General features: G+C 33.3%; 1 protein-coding gene across 1 annotated transcript; it reads left to right on the plus strand.

Moving 5' to 3' along the window:
* The first annotated feature begins 12,984 nt into the window (after window positions 1-12,984).
* LOC111997481 (monodehydroascorbate reductase, seedling isozyme) lies at window positions 12,985-20,863 on the plus strand. The gene is made up of 10 exons (XM_024029577.2): window positions 12,985-13,119; window positions 13,722-13,793; window positions 18,225-18,276; window positions 18,413-18,493; window positions 18,853-18,971; window positions 19,077-19,296; window positions 19,431-19,549; window positions 19,632-19,757; window positions 19,913-20,053; window positions 20,326-20,863. The coding sequence occupies exons 1-10, from the start codon at window positions 13,069-13,071 to the stop codon at window positions 20,647-20,649; spliced, it is 1,305 nt and encodes a 434-aa protein (XP_023885345.2). The 5' UTR covers window positions 12,985-13,068; the 3' UTR covers window positions 20,650-20,863.
* Window positions 20,864-21,149: the final 286 nt, after the last annotated feature.

Here is a 21,149-nt window from a genome sequence, read left to right on the forward strand (position 1 = left end):
TTTTTTTTTTTTTTTTACAATATTGTAGATTAAAAACTAGAGACACAACTTTTGTGACATGATTTTGGTGATAGTCATGTGGTTAATTGTGAGTAATAAATAAAAAAATGTATGGTCAATTCAAGTGAAAGTGATAAGTAGTTAGTTACAATTTAGCACATGAAAGTAAGAGTTATGACAAAAATTATGGCCCAAAAATCGTGACTTTGCTAGAATTTACGGTGGGTTTCACCTTTCAACTAACAATGTTATCCCAAAATTCTACAACTATTCAAATTTTTTTTTTTTTTGGTTGAGAAACTACAACTATTCAATTGAATATAACATTATGATGACTCTAATAAAAGAATATTACATTATGTCATGATTGATGATGAAATAGAGAGAGATAAGAATTTATGGTGGGTTTCACCTTTCAACTAACAATGATATCCCAAAATTCTATAATCATTCAATTGAATATAGGGAAATGCTAACGAGTGCCTTTAGGGCACTAGTTAAGAATCTAGTTAAAGAAAATTTTTATGGAGAAAGATAAAAAACCAATTAATGTTTTGACAACTTTTTTCATTTTCCATAAAAGTGATGTTAAAACTTTCCTAAAATGGATTCTTAACCAGTGCCCTAAGGGCACTCGTTAGTATGACCCTTGAATATAACATTATGATAACTCTAAGAAAAGAATATAACATTATGTCATTATTGATGATGAAAGAGAGAGAAAATGACCAAAATTTTAATATAACGAGCTCCACATAGTTTTTTTTTTTTTTTTTTTTTTATTTGTATAATTTGATAGTTATATTGAGAAGTAGAGATTTAAACCATGAATGTGATAGACACACCAAAAGGTGCTAACCAATTAAAACCACAATGCTCTTGCCTATAGGTACACACGTTGGCTTTCAAACCTTTATAGGTTTCATGAGTTTATATGATATGATTTAAAGGGCTTGTTCTTGTAGGCTTGTGGTTTTTTTTTTTTTTCCCTAAAAATTTTACTATAGTATAATTGTACATTAAAAAATATGAACTTTTAAAAATTTATATTTAAATAAATAATTTAAAATTAAAAAGGAAAAAACTCTTGTCAAATAGACACTTGTAAGTTTTACATAAGTAGGCATTGGATACATATTTACAGCACACAAGTCCATATATAAAAGCTAGAAAACCATTTTTCATATATTATATTATATTTTATAGTGTAGAGGTTTTCTTTTTTCTTTTTTGGGAGGGGAGTGGGGGTTATGTGAGACATTTAGGGTGTTCATATATATAATATGTTCACTCTATAATAATTACTCTTTATTAGTAGATCAATATACCAATTGGATTTTGGTATAAACATAGTTCGAATCTTGTATCTCTTATTCGAGAAATAAGAGTTTTTACTAGTTGAATTAATTAAAACCCACACACATGTTGTTTTCTTATCAATAAACAAATTTGAGATTCAAATAATACCTTAGAACATTAGCATTCAGGTTTCTAACAAATTTATCACTTTACACTCTAAAAAACTACTTTATCTATTTCAATTTTTAACACACAATTTTACAACTCATCCTATATCTCATTTCTTATTATACAATTCACCCTATATCCCATATCTTATTGATCACATCTAGCCAAACACTATTCATTTATTTATTCATAAATCTCTCTCTCTCTCTCTCTCTCTCTCTCTCTTTGAAGCAACCTAGCAACATCTTTCACCACCGCCAACAATCACCAAACCCACTATTGCAACATCACCAAACCCACATCAGCCACACCTACTGCCGTCTAAAAAATCTACACCACCTACACCCACTACTTAGCAAACTCACATCAATCACACCTATCACTACTTAGTAAATCCACATCACCCAATTCCATAAATTGCAACCCCTAACCACCACAAATTGCAACCTAGCACCAATGCGATCAAAACCCACCACCACTACAGACAAAACCCACCATTGCAAACAAAACCCACAAATCCCAACAGATCTACCGGAGGCTACAAATTTGACAAGTTGAGAGAGAGAGAGAGAGAGAGAGAGAGAGAGTAAAAAAAAGCACTAAAACTGCTTGCAATAGTAAGTATAAATTTACTATAGTAAAGTTGTAAAAACTTTAGCTATAAACATCTAGATGTTGATGGTTTTTGGTATTTGGGAGTTCTAAAATAACATTTTTGGGGCTTTTACATCTTTGGATGCTAATGTTCTTAGGGCACGTTTGATAAACTGAATGAGAATTATAATATGATGATATTTTTTATTACTGGTAATAGATGTATTATAATGAAATAACTAAAATTATTCATAAATTTGGTTGTGACTTGTAACATTAGAATAAAATTTAAGATTCATTTTAAGAAAATATTACCCATATACAATTAGATTGTATTTGGTAACAGTTTTTTATTTCTATTTTCAAAAACTTGTTTTTGGGAATATAAATAAAAAATAATTTTCTTGTATTTTTTAAATCAAAAACATGTTTGGTCAATTGAAATTAAAAAAAAAAAAAATTTTTTGAAGAAACAAATAGAAAGGCGAAAATGCACTTTTGGTCCCTCCATTTTGGGCCAATTATCATTTTGGTCCCAAAATTGATTTCACTACTAATGTAGTCCCTAAAAAAAGAAAACCGTTTCTATTTTGGTCATTGCCGTCAACCCACTAACGGAAACCTCCTACGTGGCAAACGAAATATTCTACTCGCTGACGTGACACTGATGTGGCTGTTAAAACATTTTTAAAATGTCAGCTCAGCATTTTAATTAATGAAAAATTAAAACAAAAAAATTTTAATTCCTCAATTTTAATTTTAATTTTAAAAAATAAAAACAAACAAAAATTTTACTTTTTTAGTTTTAAACAATTTTTTATTAATCTAATTAAATTAATTAGAAAATTCAAAAAAATATCATTAGATCATTTTAGTTTTAAGTGTATTTACTTTTCTTTAAGTGAGTTAGTCAAAAGGGGGCCGGTGGTGGTTTAGAGAGAATGGAACTCGATCTCGGCCTCCGTCCCGGTCTCGGCCACCATCTCAACCACAATGGAGCTTGCCGATCTAGGCCACTGTCTTGGCATGGGTTTGTTGACTGATTGGTGGATATTTTGACTTTTTCAATGGCAGTGGTGGACATGTTTTGGAATTTTTGTGGGTTTTTGAGCTGAAGTTCATGTTATGGAGAAATGTTTTTGATCGGCGGGGTGGGTGGTGGCTTGATTGTGTCGTTCAGTGGTGGTGGGATTTGGGTTTGATTGAGTTGATCTAGGTTTGTTGCGATTGGTTTCTTGATCTGATTTGGTTTGTTAATTGGGTTTATCGGTTTGATTTGCTGAGAATTCGGTGCTGATTGTGTTAGAATTTGGGAAGAACATGAAGAATTCGATGGTCTTGATTTGTAGTAGATCTGATTGTGCTGGGTTTGTTGATCTCTGAGGTGTTGAATTTGGTTTTTTTCTTCTTGTTTTCATTTATGTCTTAGTGATCTTGGTTTGAGTTCTTGGGTTGCTGGGTTTGTGTTCTTATGATGGGTTTGAGTTCTTGGTTGCTGGGTTTGATTTGGGAAGAATATGAAGAACAAGTTGTAAAATGAAGAATAAGTTGAAGAACATGAAGAAATTTTTTTTAATTAAATTAGATTTAAGGTTTTTTTTTTAATTTATTTTATTTATTAAAATTTTTTGACATAGTTTTAAAAAAAAAAAAATTAAAATGCTGAGCTGGCTTTTTAAAAATGACAAATAATGTTTTAATGGCCACATCAACGTCATGTTAGCGCCACATCAGCAAGCAAGGTATTCCGTTTGCCACGTAAGAGGTTTTTGTTAGTGGATTGACGGCAAAGATCAAAATAGAAATTATTTTCCTTTTTTAGGGATTGTATTAGTAGCAAAATCAATTTTAGGACCAAAATGAGAATTGACCCAAAATGTATAGACTAAGAGTGCAGTTTTGCCAAATAAAAAATACTAAAATATGTTGTTACTAGAATTTGAACTCCAATACTAACTCATTAAATGAAACAGATTTATTAAATTAAATGCGTGTTTTCATTGACTTTTGAAAATTAGAAACTGAAAACAATATTTTGCACGTTTTTAGTTTTCTTCACAAATTGAGTTTTGAGAACAATTTTTGTTTTCTGTCTATTTTTGGTTGCCAAACAAGTTTTTTAGTCTCAAAAATAGAAAATTGTTTTTGGAAACATAAAATAAGGGAAAAAATAGTTACTAAACATACTCTTATATTTCCTTAAAAATAATTTTTTTAATTTGAGAGAGAAATGAATTATTTTTTAAGATTTTTTATTTTTATAATTTTTATGTGTATATGAAAAGTTTGTTTACTTGGAAATATATTAGTTTTAGAAATTATTACACCTACTAAGAAATATCTATTACAACCTTTTTAGTTTTAGAAATGAATGATTATTATTCATTTTAAATGATAACTACTCATAAGAAATGATTATACACCGCAAAAAAAAAAAAAAAAAAAAACTAAAAAATAACGATTATATTAATGTTCCTATTACAATCTACCAAACATGCTTAGTAATAGTTTTTTTTTTTTTGGTAGTGTATTGTGTTTGTGGTTTTAATCTCATATTCTCTTCACCCATTATCTTCATTAAAAAAGAATAATCAGATTTTTCATGGGGAGAACATGACGACAACCATTCACCTCGACAAAGTTTTTATTTTTAATTTTTTAGAAAACATACGAAAATAACTAAATAAGTCAAAATTTATGTGAACATGACAACGTCAATATTTTCATAACAATCACTAAAAAAAAAAAAAACTAAAATGTTTAAGACTTTATTAAGCTTTTAAAGTTCTAGTGTTTTTGGGGGGTGACTTCTTGTTTAATCGGGTGAATAGATTCTGCAATGAGAATGTCATTACTTTTGCTAATTGGACTTTGTTTCATTTGTAATCTGTCGGGCCTTTTTGTCCCGTGGAGTTTCCCCATGAATCTGACCGCTTGTCCCTGTTTATGGACTCTTGTAATCTTGTTACTATTCCTTTTAATTAAATATTTATTTTTTTGTGGTCGTAGCGAGAAATATAATTTTGTAGGTTCTGGAGCAAAGCTATGCCTATAAAGATAGTTACATTATTCCAATGAAGACAATAGCACTGGAGCCATCACATTCATGTTTCACATGGGCCTGGCCCGCCACATTTCTCGAAAGAGATGGTTAGTTTTGACATACTCTTTTGTCTTTGCCATAACACACAAAGGCCAACGAAAAGCATAGGAAACGGAGGCATTCAATCAAACACTATAGCAAATTGCGATCCTATACAGTAACTAGTAAGATTCACCTTTCACAGTTTCAATGGGGAGATCAGGAGATGCAAAGATTGTTAGAATCCGGGCAAGACTCGCTTTACCAACTTGTGGTTATTATGTTGCCATGTGGGGTATGATTGTGTGAGAGGAGACAATTCTATCTTAAACCCGTGAAAACACTTCTCAATGCCCATATTGGTATATAGGGGGTCCTACTTGTATATTAAACTCGTTTAAAAGGTCCTGTTTAGCCAAAAAAAAAAAAAAACATCTAAAAAAAATCACTGTTAAGTATACAATAAACTAATAAAAACATATTTATTTAAAAAAAAAAATTTACATAAAATATCTATAAAATATTTTTATTAATTTTATAGATTTTTTTATGTGAAAATAATATTTTTTAAGGACAATTTTTTTTAATAACAAAATTGGACAACTGAATTAAATAAATTTGAAACTTTAGAGGACTAAATTGAACGAAAATAAAGTTAGATTACTGAAATGAATTTCAGTCAATTTTTTTTTAGAGAGTTTCAATCTATGATGTCCGCTTTTGATGATAGTTCTTTATTATCAGACCAAGACAACAATCAATTTTTGGTGTGGGCAAAGATTGAACCCTAGATCTTTTATAAAACCATCAGAGATTTTACCAGTTGAGCTAACTGAAATCCACAATTTCAGTTAAATTTAAATGGCGCACTTTGCATTTTAGCCAAAAATTAAAAACAAAAACAAAAATACTTGTTTAAAAGGTCTAGCATTTTCAAAAGTACAATTTTCCTCTCCTTCCACTCTTGAAAATTTGATCTAACATAATAAGATGCCAAAAGGGATAATATATATATACATATATATATATATATATTGTGTGTGTGTGCGCGTGCGCGCATGCACGTTGTTGATAGATGCATTTAAGGTATTTGTTAATAGACCAATTTAAGAACATTTCGATACCACTTTTATGATCAATATAAAAAGCTATAAAAAAATTAATTATTATTTTTTATTTTCCAATAAATTATTTTTTATAAATATTTCATAAAATAATACCCTTAGGACATCTATTAACTTTTCTATATATTGTTGATTAACATAAGTGGCTTCTAAAAAATAGCCAGCCCTTCAAAGTTACAATGTTATTTATGAATTGTTTTCAAAATATTTGTTGGATTTTCTTTTACATGTTCTGATACATTCTCTTCAACAATTATATATTTTTTTTAACAAAAATTTGTGTACGTAGGCTTTTTTTTTTAGGGACATTGTGTACATATGCTGATATGCATGTTTGTGCGTGCATGTGTATATAAGCTATCTATTTACTTTGAATTTATCTTGACTGGTATGTCAATATCATAATTTGCCTCTCATAAGTGAAAGTCTTGGCTCCTGTCTTAACTTGGGTTATTAAATGAAATGCAATACTGGAGGCTACAGTTGGATTGACCAATTCATCGATTGGCTTGTTGAGGATGTTAGAAGATTAAAAGTGACCAATGGTGAGAATCTACTAGATTGATGATGCAAAAGAAGGACAACAAGGGGTAAAGGATGGCGGAAGCTGTTAAAGGCTAAGAAATTGGACGCAATTAGGTGTGGTTCAATGAGTTCAGGGGGGATTAGGGGGGATAGGACTTGAAGCTCAATCACAATCGATCGGGTTTCGGGCTAATTGAATTGATTTGGCCTTCGGAGTTTTGAACATTATTAATAACTTGTGTTTTATTACCTAAATAAACAAAATTACATGGAAGTGTTCATCTACATTCTTGCATGGCTTAAATTTACCCAATTAAATTGGTTTTTCTTTATTATTTCTTACTCAATGATGTTGCCACTTGCCACATCATCAATTCTTTGTTTAAAGTGAATGAGAGTACTTTACAAAAGTACATATGAAGTAAGTGTCACAAGATAAAATACACGTAACTTCATATTTAAGGGGAATTCCACATATAGTACTATAACTTAACATTTTCAAGGAACTTTTAAGTATTTATTCAAGGTCAAAGCAAATTAGTAAACTGTAAAACATCAATTTGGGGGAGGGGGCTAAGTTTGTTGAAGCCAAAATGTTGCGCGTGTATCAGTCGCAAGTTTGCATGATGTTAAACTCTAAAGTTTCAATTAATTTTTTGGTTAAAAAACTAAATTACATCCTTTAAATTTATGCGAATTATCATTTTGTCACATTGGTGTATTTATTATGCAATGTATGATTGGTAATCTAATCACAACTCAAAAGAACATATTGATTCCCATTAAAAAAAAAAAAAAAAAAAAAGTAAACATATTGATAATTGAAGTTTATCTACTACTATTTGGAGACGGTATTTCATGTGCCTTAAAGCATTCACATCTGCTCGGCTAAAGTTTTCTAAAATAGAACTACAGTACAAATTTTACACATTTTGAGTAAAAAAACACCCACATCAGTGGGTGTAAAACTGTGTAAAATCGTGTATATATTTCCATGAGCTATAGTACCCGTGTATATTTACACGGGTACTGTAGCTCATGTAAACAGTTTTTTTAATTTATTTTCTCTCTCCTCTCTCAAACTACCTCTCTTCTCCAACTATTACAACAACCCAGCATGCCAGATTAACTACCCAACCACCAAACACCGCAATCTAGCACAGAGTATTAACCAAAATCAATTGAAAATTAACCCAGAATCAACCCGAAAATTAACCCAAAAATCAACTGAAAATTAACCTAAACACATTCACACAGACAAATCAACACAGAGATACACTTGCTCAAAAAAAAAAAAAACACACAAAGATACACAAACAAACCCAAACGGACAAACAACAAAGAGAGATCGGTGCTTATCGCAACTGTGGATCGGAGCTGTGGGTCTCGCTTGATCGGAGCTTGTGGGTATGGGTCTTGCCTGATCGGAGCTGTGGATCGGAGCGATGGTTCGGAGCTATGGATCGAAGCTCGTAGGAGCTGTGGATCAGAGCGTATGGGAGCTTGGATCAGAGTGTGGATCGGAGCTGTGGCATTTGGTGGCGTAGATCAGCTCGTAGATTGGTGCTCGTAGATCAGATAGATCGGTGCTCGTAAATCAGATAGATCGGTGCTCGGAGATCGGTTTCAATGTTTGGCATTTGGTGGGTTTCAGCTGTTGAGATCGAAGATTTTTGGTGAGTTTTGGGGATGTGGGTTACTGGATTTCAGGGGTCTTTTGGGGGAGATGGTGGTGGCGGTGGTGGTGGTGGTGGGTCGTTTTGCTAGTGGTGGGTTGTGGGAGTGGGTGACGGTTGTGGTGGGTAGTGGTTGTGCGGCTGAGATTTGGTGGTGGATTGAATTTGGTGGGTCAGGATGAGTGTGTGGTTGAGATTTGGTGGTGGCTGAGATTTTGTGATGGTGGTGGAAGAGGAAGGTAGATGAGTTTTGTGATTTGGAAGAGGAAGGCCAGAGAGATGGGTGTAGAGAGAGAGCAAGAAATCAGAAAAATGGGTAGAAAGAGAGAGAGAGCGCGTATTAAAGAGAGGTAGTTAGAGAGAAATAATAAAAAAATTGGAGTATAATGAATATTTTATTGAAATATCTTGTAAAATAAATAAACTGATGTGGGTGTTTTGTAAAAGTGAATATGTAAAATAGAAAAAGTAGGTTTTTAGTGTAAAAATGAACGTGTAAAATACACGAACTAAAGTGGATGCTCTTACCCATGAAACATACATATGTTCGGGACATACAAAACTTTGGCATCTACTTTGGAGAGTGATATGCTAAAAAACATAAATTCATATGGAATCACTCAAGAAAAACCAAAAAAAAAAAAAAAAAAAAAGGTCAAAGAAAGATGACTTGAAACCGTATACAATTACAACAAACATAAATTCATATGGAATCACTCAAGAAAAACCAAAAAAAAAAAAAAAAAAAAAGGTCAAAGAAAGATGACTTGAAACCGTATACAATTACAACTACAATGTTGCCATTGCATTTTCAGGTGTGAACGGTGAACTTGTTCGAAGATTCCTAACAAGTGTGGACAGTGGCCTCTCATCAAAAGTGCTCTTACTTTATTGGCCGAATGTACGCACGTGATGAACAAATGATGACGTGGTCACACTTGTGGGGCCCAAATTTTATGCCTTTTTTTAGTTCCTTTATACCAAACTATGAAATCGTTCTAGTGGATTCAAACCTTCTAGATCATCCTAATTTATGGTCTCGAGACTCATGACTCATCAGTGACGTCACAACTCATAAAATACGTAAACAATTATGTTTAGTTACAACCGGGAGTACATAACTATGTGTGCCTTAGCAATTGCGGCCTTTGAAATTCCATCTCAGAATTTCACACCCCATTCCACAATCATCTAAATAAAGCATTCGAGCATAAGTTAAAAATTTAGTTTTTTAACTCCACCAAAAATTATTTTATCTATTTTCCTTACACACATGCTGTAGTAATAGATATATTTTAGTTTTCAACACAATAAAATAATATATCCTTACAATAAAATAATATATCCCACTATCAAGAAAACATCCACAGCACAACCACAACCACCTCTACCATCAGCCACAGCCGCAGCTACAGCCATAACCACCACCACCACCACCACCACCAGTACACAGCAGAGAGGGGAAAAAAAAAACCAATCTTTTTCCTTAATCCAGACCAAACAAAATCACCAATCACAAAAAAAACAAAAAAAAAACTAATCACAGAGCTAGAGATGGAGGACTGTGATCGGCGGCTAGGATGGCGTGTGTCTGAGGCGATCAGCGGCTGGGATGCCGTTAGTCCAAGAGAGATGAGCTTGAGTCAGACGAGATGAGAGTGAATGAGAGAGAAAAGAATGAAAAGCTTTTGTGCAGTGGATTATTTTAATGTGCCGATTGAATAAAATAATAGTTTTTTTTTCTCTCATGAATAGTGCACATCTATCTTTAGATGTGCACTGTAGCAGTGGATTTAAAAAAAAATTGATTTAGCTCCACTGCTGGAGCATCATTTTAGTGGTAGTGTAGTTATAATATAGCAATATAGCATCATAACTACACTGCTGCAAATGCTCTTAGTGTTCATGTGTGTATATATATATATATATTAGTAATTTATGAAATTTTAAAGTTTGGTGTATTTGTAAGAAATGAAAGAATTTCGGTTTGAAAGGTGTTGTAATATTATTCTGATAAGTAAAACCAAAACCATTATTTTCCTACGAAAAATGTATAAGTTATTATTATAGTATAAAATACTATGCGTGAAAAGTTGTTCTCATATCTAAATATTTATAAAATGAAATGATTTGATTTACATGCATTCTTATTCAATTCTCATGTAACTTACCTTTACTGAACTGTATAGCTTACCCCTTCCACTCTTTCAATTAACAAATTTTATTATGGAGTAAAAGGAGCCTTAGTCGAGTTTTGGGAGGAGCTAATTTTAGTTTTACAAGTATAGCCCTGTTTTGGTAGTTTGATATTTAGCTATGTAGTATTGTGTATTTTAGGATCTGCTGATGAGAGTTGTATATTTTAGTGTAATCAAAGATGTATTATGTGAAAGTGTGGAATTTGAATGACCGGTGGATTATGTTGTTCTTTGCATGCAGTGTAGATGCTCTGAATATAAAGAGAGAAAATTTATATCAAGAAAATAAAGAAGTAAGAATGAAAAGAAAGAGGAAAGCTTTTGTGAAAATGTTTTGTTGGTTTTTGTTAATATCAAGTTCATGCTTGATATTAGCATGCCGGTCATGGTTACAAATCCAGGTATCAAGTTTGGGTCGTGGCAAACATGGTATCAGATATATATATATATATAAAAGATGATTATTCTCTTTCAACTGAACTTTTATGTGGTTCATAAATACCATTAGACCCTATGTTTAATAGAGACAGAACTTAAGGACAATCTGGTAAAAATATATCTCAAACTCCATGTAAAATGCTTACAAAATAAGACACTCTCCTACTAATCTTTTTTGTTTGAGAAGACACTCTCCTACTAATCTTCGCCTTCAAAACAAACTTATCCAAACTTAGGCTAGTATATATACAAAAGGATTCCCCTCTTTATACTGGACTTTTATGTGATTCATAAATACTCCTAAACATTACATTTAACAGGGAAAAAATTTAAGGACAACCCGGTAAAAATATATTCATAACTCCATTTAAAATGCCTACAAAATATGACACTCTTTTTACTAATCCATGTATTCAAAACAAAGTTATCCATTTTTTTTAAGGAAAGTTATGACACTGGACCAAAAAAAAAAAAAAATATCATCACACGCTCAAATTTGTGCTATGATGAGGCTAGTATATATAATAAGGGCTACATTTTAATCAATCAAACTGAAAATTTATTCACATCAAACAATGATCATGCAAAAGTTTATAAAAATACATGGTTGTTATGATAACTATATATATATATATACACACAAGCACTATTCATATTGTATTTCAATATTTTATTTTATTTTCTTCCTTTTTTTGCTCTCATTTCTCATCAAATTCTCGCTTTCTCTCTTTATGAAGATAATAATTAAAAAAGAATGAAAAATAATTATTTAAATAAAATATAATGTAGAATAAATAATATATTTTAGAAGGTTGAATAAATAATCTGATTGTGGATATTTTTCAAAAGTGGTTGTATAAAATAAAAAAATTAATATTTTTTTAGAAGGTAAAATAAATAGTCCAATTGTGGATATTTTTGAAAAGTGGTCGTGTAAGATAGAAAAAATAGGTTTTTAGACTAAAATAGATACGGGTTTCTGAAAGAAAAATAAAATAAAATGATTATAAGAGAGAGAGAGAGAGAGAGAGAGAGAGGGTTTGAATTTGAATCTGGCCTTGTTTTGGGTAATTCTACATTCTAGACATATAATAAGAAGCTAGGAGTTTATTTGTTTCCAAACATGATAAAAAATCAAAATGGTTTGCAATATTGCATTACACAACAGCTCTCATCTCTAGATCCATAATTTTAGTACATATAATTATATATTTCTTTTTTAGGGAAGTTTAGTATATTTATAAATTCCAATTTTTTTTTCCTTTGACCATGTATATTTCAATTTTTTCCCCCACCAATGATCAAAGATCACATTTTTGTTCAAAATCATAAAGCCAGGTCTTAATTATACTCTCTCAGCCGTATTTTATTTTCCCAAAAAAATTAAAGGAAATTTTTTTTATCATCTATTATTTTATGGAAAATAATTAATTTACTTTTAACATGTTATTTCAAACCGATAAAAACAACAAAAATTATATTCGAACAAATAAGACGATCAGTTTTTATCCAAAAAAAAGAAAAGAAAAAAAAGGGAAAAGATCTGCAATGGGATGTCGTGAGGATCCACAGTAAGCAGAGTGGTCGGTCAAAATACTGCTACGTGGTCGATTGGCATATTCTTAAAGAATAAGTCTACTGCCACATATTTTAACACAACAAATACCGCATCTTGCCATGTGATGATTGGTGAAGAGTTAACGGTGGATTTACGTGAAAACACTCCTCTACCAATCACAATTCGTTTCATTTGTTGTGTCAAAATGTATGGAACTAAACTTATCCATTCTAAAAATAAGCTCCATTTTTTATTTATGAAAAAATGTTACGTTTTCAACATTTTTTTTAATATTATGCATCGTATCATTCCTCTTATTTATATAAGGCATACAATAGTCACACCTAATCGCATTGAAATTTTCCTCTTATCAAAAAACACAAAAGCTCCATTTCGATCATCATCAATGGCGGTGAAGAGCTTCAAGTACGTGATCGTCGGTGGCGGAGTCTCAGCCGTGAGTTTCTCGATCATTTGCTCTCAGACTATTCTTTTTTCCGTTTTCACGATCAGATACCTTTGCTTTTGTCCTTGTAAATTTTACAGTTTTTAGCTGCTATCTGTTTGATTTATTTGGATCGCTGATGATTTTTCCTTTTCGATTTTGAATTGTTAATCTGAATTATAGTTTTGTTTATACAGAACACAGATCTATATGCCGTTTTCGAATTTTCATTTTCTTAGCGTTTTCAGACAACACTATGAACTATAGTGCTTGCCTTTTGCAAATATATAAATATATCCAGATAGTTGAGGATTTGATTGATTTTGGCAGAGATTATATTGATTTTTCTGAACATTTGAGGATTAAGTACAATTAACTAAGCGTTTCATTGAATCTCTGTTGTGTTTTGGAAATTAGCGAAGTGAATTAGGTTTTTCTGGCCGGAATTAAAACAAAAAGGACAAATTATGTTCGGATTATGATTCATTAGACAGTGAAACGATATTGCATATATAAAATGTTGGTGTTATATATTCTATAGGTTGTGTTTAGAGAGGTTTGTGTAGATGAATTTTTGTTTTCTTATTCTGAATTGGATGTTGTTGATGTTATAGGGATACGCGGCTAGGGAATTTGCCAAACAGGGTGTTAAGCCAGGAGAGCTGGCAATCATTTCCAAAGAGGCGGTATGTTTTTCTATGCCATTGCAGACTCAGTTACACATATTATGCGATTGAGGCGTCTGGCATTCTGGTCACTGTTTTGTTATGTTGACTTCAAAGAAGCACTTAAACTTCATTTGGGTTGTATCCGCTATGTCATATTATAATTTTCTAGAAATTGCTCTTATCGCCTTGTCATACCCGTACTCGTGTTTGTGTTCGTGCTCGTGTCCATGCTTCCTAGGTTTTAAATTGTTGTATCACTTTTTTTTTAAATAAATAATTTTTATAATCTATTTTACATTAAAAGATATGGTATCTATAAGAAGCATCGGCACCCCCAAATCATTGGCGTGTCACACATTAGGATACTCTCAAATATGCGTGTGTTGGGAAGAAAAAATATAGTTTGTTTTATTTTAAAAAATTACTTTTGATTTTAGATGTGTTTTAAAAGATTTTGATTGTTGTTATTTATTTTCAGAACTTCAAATAAACATAAAGTATATCTAAAAATAAATAAAATACATCTAAAGATATATTAATTAATTTTATTTTCCCTAACATGTCATGTCTTTTTCAAGAATTATTGTGTTCTGTGTCACAATGGTTATGGCGGTTTGGGGTTGAGGAGACTCGTCTTTGGAGTAGGGTTGTAGTTTCGAAGTTCGGGGAAGAGTGGGGGGGTTGGTCTTCTAAGCTGGGTAGGGGTGCCTGTGGGTGTGGTTTATGGAGAAGTATTCGAAAAGGTTGGGAGGTGTTTAGTAAATGCATTCAGTTTGAGGTAGGGGTGGGGGATAGAGTGAAGTTTTGGACAGATAGGTGGTGTGGGGACTTACCACTCCATCTATCCTTCCCAATAGTGTATGGGATTGCTTCTAATAGAGAGGCATCGGTGGCCTTGTCTTTCGAAAGGTTGGGGATGGAGGCTCGGAGAAGCTGGAATGTTCATTTATTAAGGGATCCAAATGATTGGGAGATGGGTGAGGTGGATGAATTCCTTTGTACCTTGGGTTCTAATTTACCTCGATCTGAGCTCGGAGACCGTATGAGGTGGAAGTTGACAAAGAAGGGGGATTTTGACATCCGCTCTTTCTACAACAAGTTTCGTTGTCCTTTGCCTATTAGCTTTCCTTGGAAAGGTATTTGGAAGGTTAAGGCTCTTCCGCGCGTCTCTTTCCTTGTTTGGACTGCAACTTGGGAGAAGATTCTTACAGGGGACATTCTGAGGCGTAGAGGAGTTGTTTTTGTTGACCGGTGCATTATGTGCCGTTGTAATGGGGAGACGGTGAACCATGTGCTTCTCCATTGTGAAAAAGCTTTTCAGCTGTGGAGCTTGGTTTTTAGAACTTTTGGGATCTCTTGGGTTCTGCCAAGATCGGTTGCAGATACGCTTTTTGGTTGGTGGAATTGGTTTGGAAAGCACTCTTCTAGCATTTGGAATTTAGCTCCTCTGTGCCTAATGTGGTGTATCTGGAGGGAGCGGAATTGGCGAACCTTTGAGGATACGGACAAATCTGATAACCAGTTGCTCGCTTTCTTTAGTGGTTCCTTATTTGATTGGACTAGGGCTTGGGGAATCACGTCTAGTGACTCTCTCCCTTTGTTCCTTAATTCTCTGCTCTGTACTTAGTTCTTTTGTTGGCTTTTGTTTGTTTTGTTGTCTTTTCTTGTTGTTTGTTTCCTTCTCTGTACTCCTTGCTTTACCTTTTGTTTTTCACGAGGTAGCTCTTTGAATATACATCTTTTTACTTATCAAAAAAAAAAAAAGTGTTTGTGTACTTAGTATGGTACAATTTTAAAATTTGGATACAAATGCATAATTTTATGCCAGGACACTTCATTTGCTTACGGTGAAGTTCATCTGGTCAAGTTCCTCTAGTCGGTGTTAGAATTCATGATGTTCCTGACTTCTTTATTTCCACTTTGTATTGCTTATGGTTTAATTGAGATAATAATAGCTTCCTTTATTTACTTTCACAAACAAAGATATTTTTATACAATTTGTAGGCAGGACAAAAACAAGAATTATGGTTTATAATTACAACCACTAAAACAAAAATTAAGTCTTAATACCAAAAATTTTGTGAATCTTCAATAGTGTAGTCAAGGTTGATCATATGTAATTTTTTATTTCCTATTCTATCTGAATACTTTTTTTCACTTCTTTAATTGATATGTCATTTTTTGCTACTTCTATTAATGTGGTTTTTTTTTTGGTCGTGATCTATATTTGTTTTATTCCCTCAACTTGAATCAACTCACTATTTCTCATTGAAGTATTAATCCCCCTCCTCTAAATATGACCAAACCATTTCAAGCAATTCTTCCTCATCTTTTCATTGATAGGGTTCACCCTAATCTTTAAGCGAATTTCCTCATTTTGATTCCTATCTTTCTTTGTATTTGTACTTATCCATTTTAATATTCTCATTTTAGCTACGCTCAAATTTTTTTTTTTTTTGGGAGAACTGTTACACTCAATTTATGCATAGGTTTCTTCTTAATAAAATTCAGTACCATAGAGTGTAGCTAATCTTATAGTAGTCTTATAAAATTGTTCCTTTAACTTAATAAGTACTATAGGATCACACAATGTTCCTAAAATGCTTTTCCACGCCATCCACATTACTTTTATCTTATGATTCACATCCTCTTGAATCTATCAATATTTTGAATTATGTAGGGTTGTCCAACCCACCCGCCCAACCTGCCCGAGCCTAACCCGCCGCCACCCGATCCGACGTCTCCGACGGTCGGACGCAGGTCCAAACTCTCTAACCCGACCCCACGTGGGTCGGTTGTCGGTTTTAGGTTTCAAAACCCATGACACCTGACCCAAACTGAAACAATCATCCTCTCCGGTGAAATATTACGAATTTTGGGCCAAATCCAGCAAGATTTGGCCGTTATCTGACGAAATCTAGGCCAGAGCTCGACGAATTCGGCCAGATTTCAGCCCCAGTAATAAAACCCGAGACCCACCCGAAACTGATGAGACCTGAACCGAAAAATCCGACCAGATCAGCCGGGTCGGTTTCGGGTCAAATTTTCAACCACCCAAATCATTCGGGTTGAGTCCAGGTTGGGCACAAACCTGACCTGGCCTGATCTGTGGACAGCCCTAGAATTATGGATCCAAGATTTTGAAAACTCTTGCTCTTTGCATCTCTTGACCGTAGTCTTACAACCCCTTCATCTTTGTGTTTAGTTTTACTAAATTTACTTTATATGTACTCTGCTTTAGTCCTACTTAATCAAAAGCCTTCAGATTCTACATTAACTCCATGTCTAGTGTTAACCACCAAGATTATATCATCTCCAAAAATCATTCATCATGGGACATCCTTTGAAACAATTTAGTGAGCTGATTCATCACTAAAGCAAAGAGATTTGGGCTTAACGTTGATTCTTGATGCAAACATTTAGTGATAGGAAACTCACTTGAGATGCCTACACGTGTTCTCACACTAGTTATAGCTCCATCATACACATCCTTAATAAACTTAATATATTTTAGAGGTACTCATTTTTTCCATTCATAATAGAGTGACTAAATTTTATGCTAACCGTCAACCTACCGCAACCTTTCTCTTTCCAGACAGGATTGGCTATGAATAAAATATATGACACTCTGCAGTAAGCACATACATAGGCAGAGTTAATTATGTTTTATAATTGACTTATCAAAAAAAAAAGAAAAAAAATACTGTCACTAATGTTTCCTTATTGAATCCTGGGCGACTTAGTATTTCCATTTGAATTTTGAATTAGGATTTTAGATTTATTTTCTTTCTATTATCTCTATCTTTGTTATGTTTCTTAGATTTGTTAGAAGTCTATGGAAGGTGAAGTTTTATCATAAAAAGGGATATAGGGGATCTAAGAAGAAAGAATTGTTTGTTTCTTTATCATATTATTATATGCTCTAGCACTCTTATATCTCATTCTATTCGTCTTGATCCTGGCTTGACAACTCATAAAGCAGATGAGTTGTATTGCTGATCATATTTCACAATTTTTTCCACTGTTTCATTCAGCATCAGCTGTGGGCCTAAGCAGCCTTTGAATCAGAAGCACTAAGGTCTCATGGAGCCTAGTTGTAGAACTCAAATCATGTGAGATGTTGTGTGCACATTAATCGATAGAGAAAATAACATAGTTGCAAAAATTGAACATGTTGGAAAATTTTAGTATTCAATCAAGTGATCAACTATGATTTTAAGATGTTTCATCCCACTTGGAAGTAAATTACATGACCCCCAAATTTAACCACTAAAGAATACAGGATATATTTTATATTAAAATTCACCAGTATGACAAAAACTTTCATCTGTATGCTACTTAGTGATTGAAAATTTTCTTCTGTTACAGCAGTTCATGGATTGTGCTTTTATTACCTCCTGTAATAAACTTCTATTGCATGTTCCCTGATTCATGCTTTCCTATTTTCAGGTGGCACCTTATGAACGTCCTGCACTTAGCAAGGCCTACCTATTCCCTGAGTGTGAGTAGCATTATTTGTATACTTAGTTTGTTTGACTGAATTTGGATCTAAGCTAGAGTGTCGTATTGCTGGCCTTTTACATACAACCCACTATACCATTGATCATTAACTTGGACTTGTTCCATGTATTTCGCAGCTCCTGCCAGACTCCCTGGGTTCCATGTCTGTGTTGGAAGTGGAGGAGAGAGATTGCTTCCAGAGTGGTACAAAGAGAAAGGTTATGCTTCATGCATTAAATGTCACTTCTAATTTAGTATCAATTTACAAGAAGTTTCTATAGTGGATGCTAATAATCTAAGGATATTAAGGAAGTAGTCATTGATCATTTTTGTGTTTTGGTAGCTTATAATTAATGGGCAAAACTTAGGTATTGTTTCTTAAATTCCCCTCTTAAGATTCAGACATGTGGCTGTACTTAACTAAAAATACACTTCCATCCCATGAGAACAAAGGCTGAACCTTAAGAGAGGAACTTAAAGAACAACTTGTATCTAAGTTTTGTCCATAATTTATATATGTCTAGTAGAGAATGGCTTAGTTAACATGTTCTTGTTGAAATTTGATTGATGGTTGCAGGAATAGAATTGATCCTCAGCACAGAAATAGTTAAAGCAGATCTTGCTGCCAAAACTCTGATTAGTGCTGCTGGAGAAACTTTCAATTATCAGATTTTGATTATTGCAACCGGTTCATCTGTAAGTATTACTGAGGATTTCCAGAAAACCACTCTTGCATGCCTTTCCCATCTTGTTTGCACTGTGTAATTATTATTATTATTATTTAATTTTGCTATTTTGCAGGTTATCAGGTTGACAGATTTTGGCGTACAAGGAGCTGATGCCAAAAACATCTACTACTTGAGAGAAATTGATGATGCTGATAAGCTTGTAGAAGCTATCAAAGCAAAGAAGAATGGGAAGGTTGTGATTGTTGGAGGAGGCTATATTGGTCTTGAGCTTAGTGCGGTTATGAAAATCAACAATTTGGATGTCAAGATGGTTTACCCTGAACCATGGTGCAGTAAGTGGAGACTAATTTAAGGCATTATTTTGTATTATTAATTTGTCTATTTAGTTCTTGTAAGTAGATGCCTATTCATTCTTGGATTTTATTGGTAGATGCTTTGTTTCCTAATTCAGGCTGTGTTTTTGCAGTGCCTCGGCTTTTCACTGCTGATATAGCTGCTTTCTATGAGGGTTTTTATAAAAACAAAGGAATCCAAATTATCAAGGGAACAGTTGCTGTTGGGTTTACAGCTGATTCAAATGGAGAGGTAAGTATTCAAATGGAGAGGTAAATGTTCACATTATCTATGAGACTAAAAGTTTCATGGAAATATTTTGCATATCTTTCAGGTAAAGGAAGTGAAGCTTAAGGATGGCAGGGTGCTAGAAGCTGACATTGTTGTTGTTGGTGTTGGGGGAAGGCCTCTTACAACATTATTCAAAGGTCAGATTGAAGAGGAGAAAGGTGGCATTAAGGTAATTGTGACATATGATTAGCGTTGCAGATTACTGTTTTTGTTATCTTACTCTGGAATCCCTGATTAGTGTTGCTGTCTTGACATATAATTACCAGGTATGTGTCAGAAGGTAATTTTGAAATTTTAGCTTATGACACAACTTGTTGATTGCAGACTGACGCATTCTTCAAAACAAGCGTTCCTAATGTATATGCTGTAGGCGATGTGGCCACTTTCCCTTTGAAATTGTACAAGGAGTTGAGAAGAGTTGAACATGTTGACCATTCACGCAAATCTGCTGAGCAGGCTGTGAAGGTGTGCACCTTCTCAATTGTCTCATCTTCACAAATTATGAGCCCATCTAAATGCTTCTTTCTGAAATTGGATCACCCATAAAATTTCTTTTTATCCCCAAAAATTGGGGTTAATTTCCAATTTTGTAACTTATGTTTCTGTGCCTCCTGCTAAATCTTCTCACTTGCTCTTCCTTTCTTTGAAATTCTCTTTATTGTAGATGGCTCTCTCATAATTTCATTTATTGTACTTCTATAAAAATAAAAAATAAAATTTACATACTGTTTTTGCAGGCCATCAAGGCAAGTGAGGAGGGGAAAACAATTGAGGAGTATGACTACCTTCCGTTCTTCTATTCTCGCTCGTTTGATCTGTCATGGCAATTCTATGGTGACAATGTTGGTGACACAGTGATATTTGGAGACAATAACCCAGAAACACCGAAGCCCAAGTTCGGATCATACTGGATCAAAGATGGGAAGGTCCTTGGAGCTTTCCTGGAGGGTGGGACTCCTGAGGAAAACAAGGCTATTGCCAAAGTTGCAAGGGTGCAACCTCCTGTTGAGAATTTGGATGTGCTATCAAAGGAGGGTCTTTCCTTTGCTTGCAAGATATGAAACTTTCTTCCAGAGGGTGGAAGATGGATAGCTTTTGATGCCACTTCTTGTCTATGTAGATTACATGAAACTGTTGGCTTTTGTTTTCCTTCTGTTGTAATGTTCTTCCTAATCACCTATGGTTTGATTTGGTAAATTACGAATTATGAGCTGCAGATACTCGTTCCTTATTGTCGCTTTGAATTTAATAATTTGTTACGTTTACTGCTGGTTATTTAGGTCCAAATTTTTATATATTAGGTGCTTAAATTTCCAGTAGTGTGCAACTGCAGAAACTTAAATTTTAAAACTTTTCATCCTTAATTCGGTTGTGAATAGCTACCCCATTGCTTTGAGTATAACCGCCGCATAATTTTGGGACTAAACGTGTATTTGGGTGGAGATTAAAAATTAAAATTATTTCACTATTCAGTTTATTTTTGTTACTATTTATAGGTCTTAATACACTTTTTAGAACTATTCATGGGTCAAACACTGTCCAAAGCTAATACTCTTCTTTA

The sequence above is a fragment of the Quercus suber genome, unplaced genomic scaffold (assembly GCF_002906115.3).
Source record: "Quercus suber isolate HL8 unplaced genomic scaffold, Cork oak 2.0 scaffold_195, whole genome shotgun sequence".
Lineage (NCBI taxonomy): Eukaryota > Viridiplantae > Streptophyta > Magnoliopsida > Fagales > Fagaceae > Quercus > Quercus suber.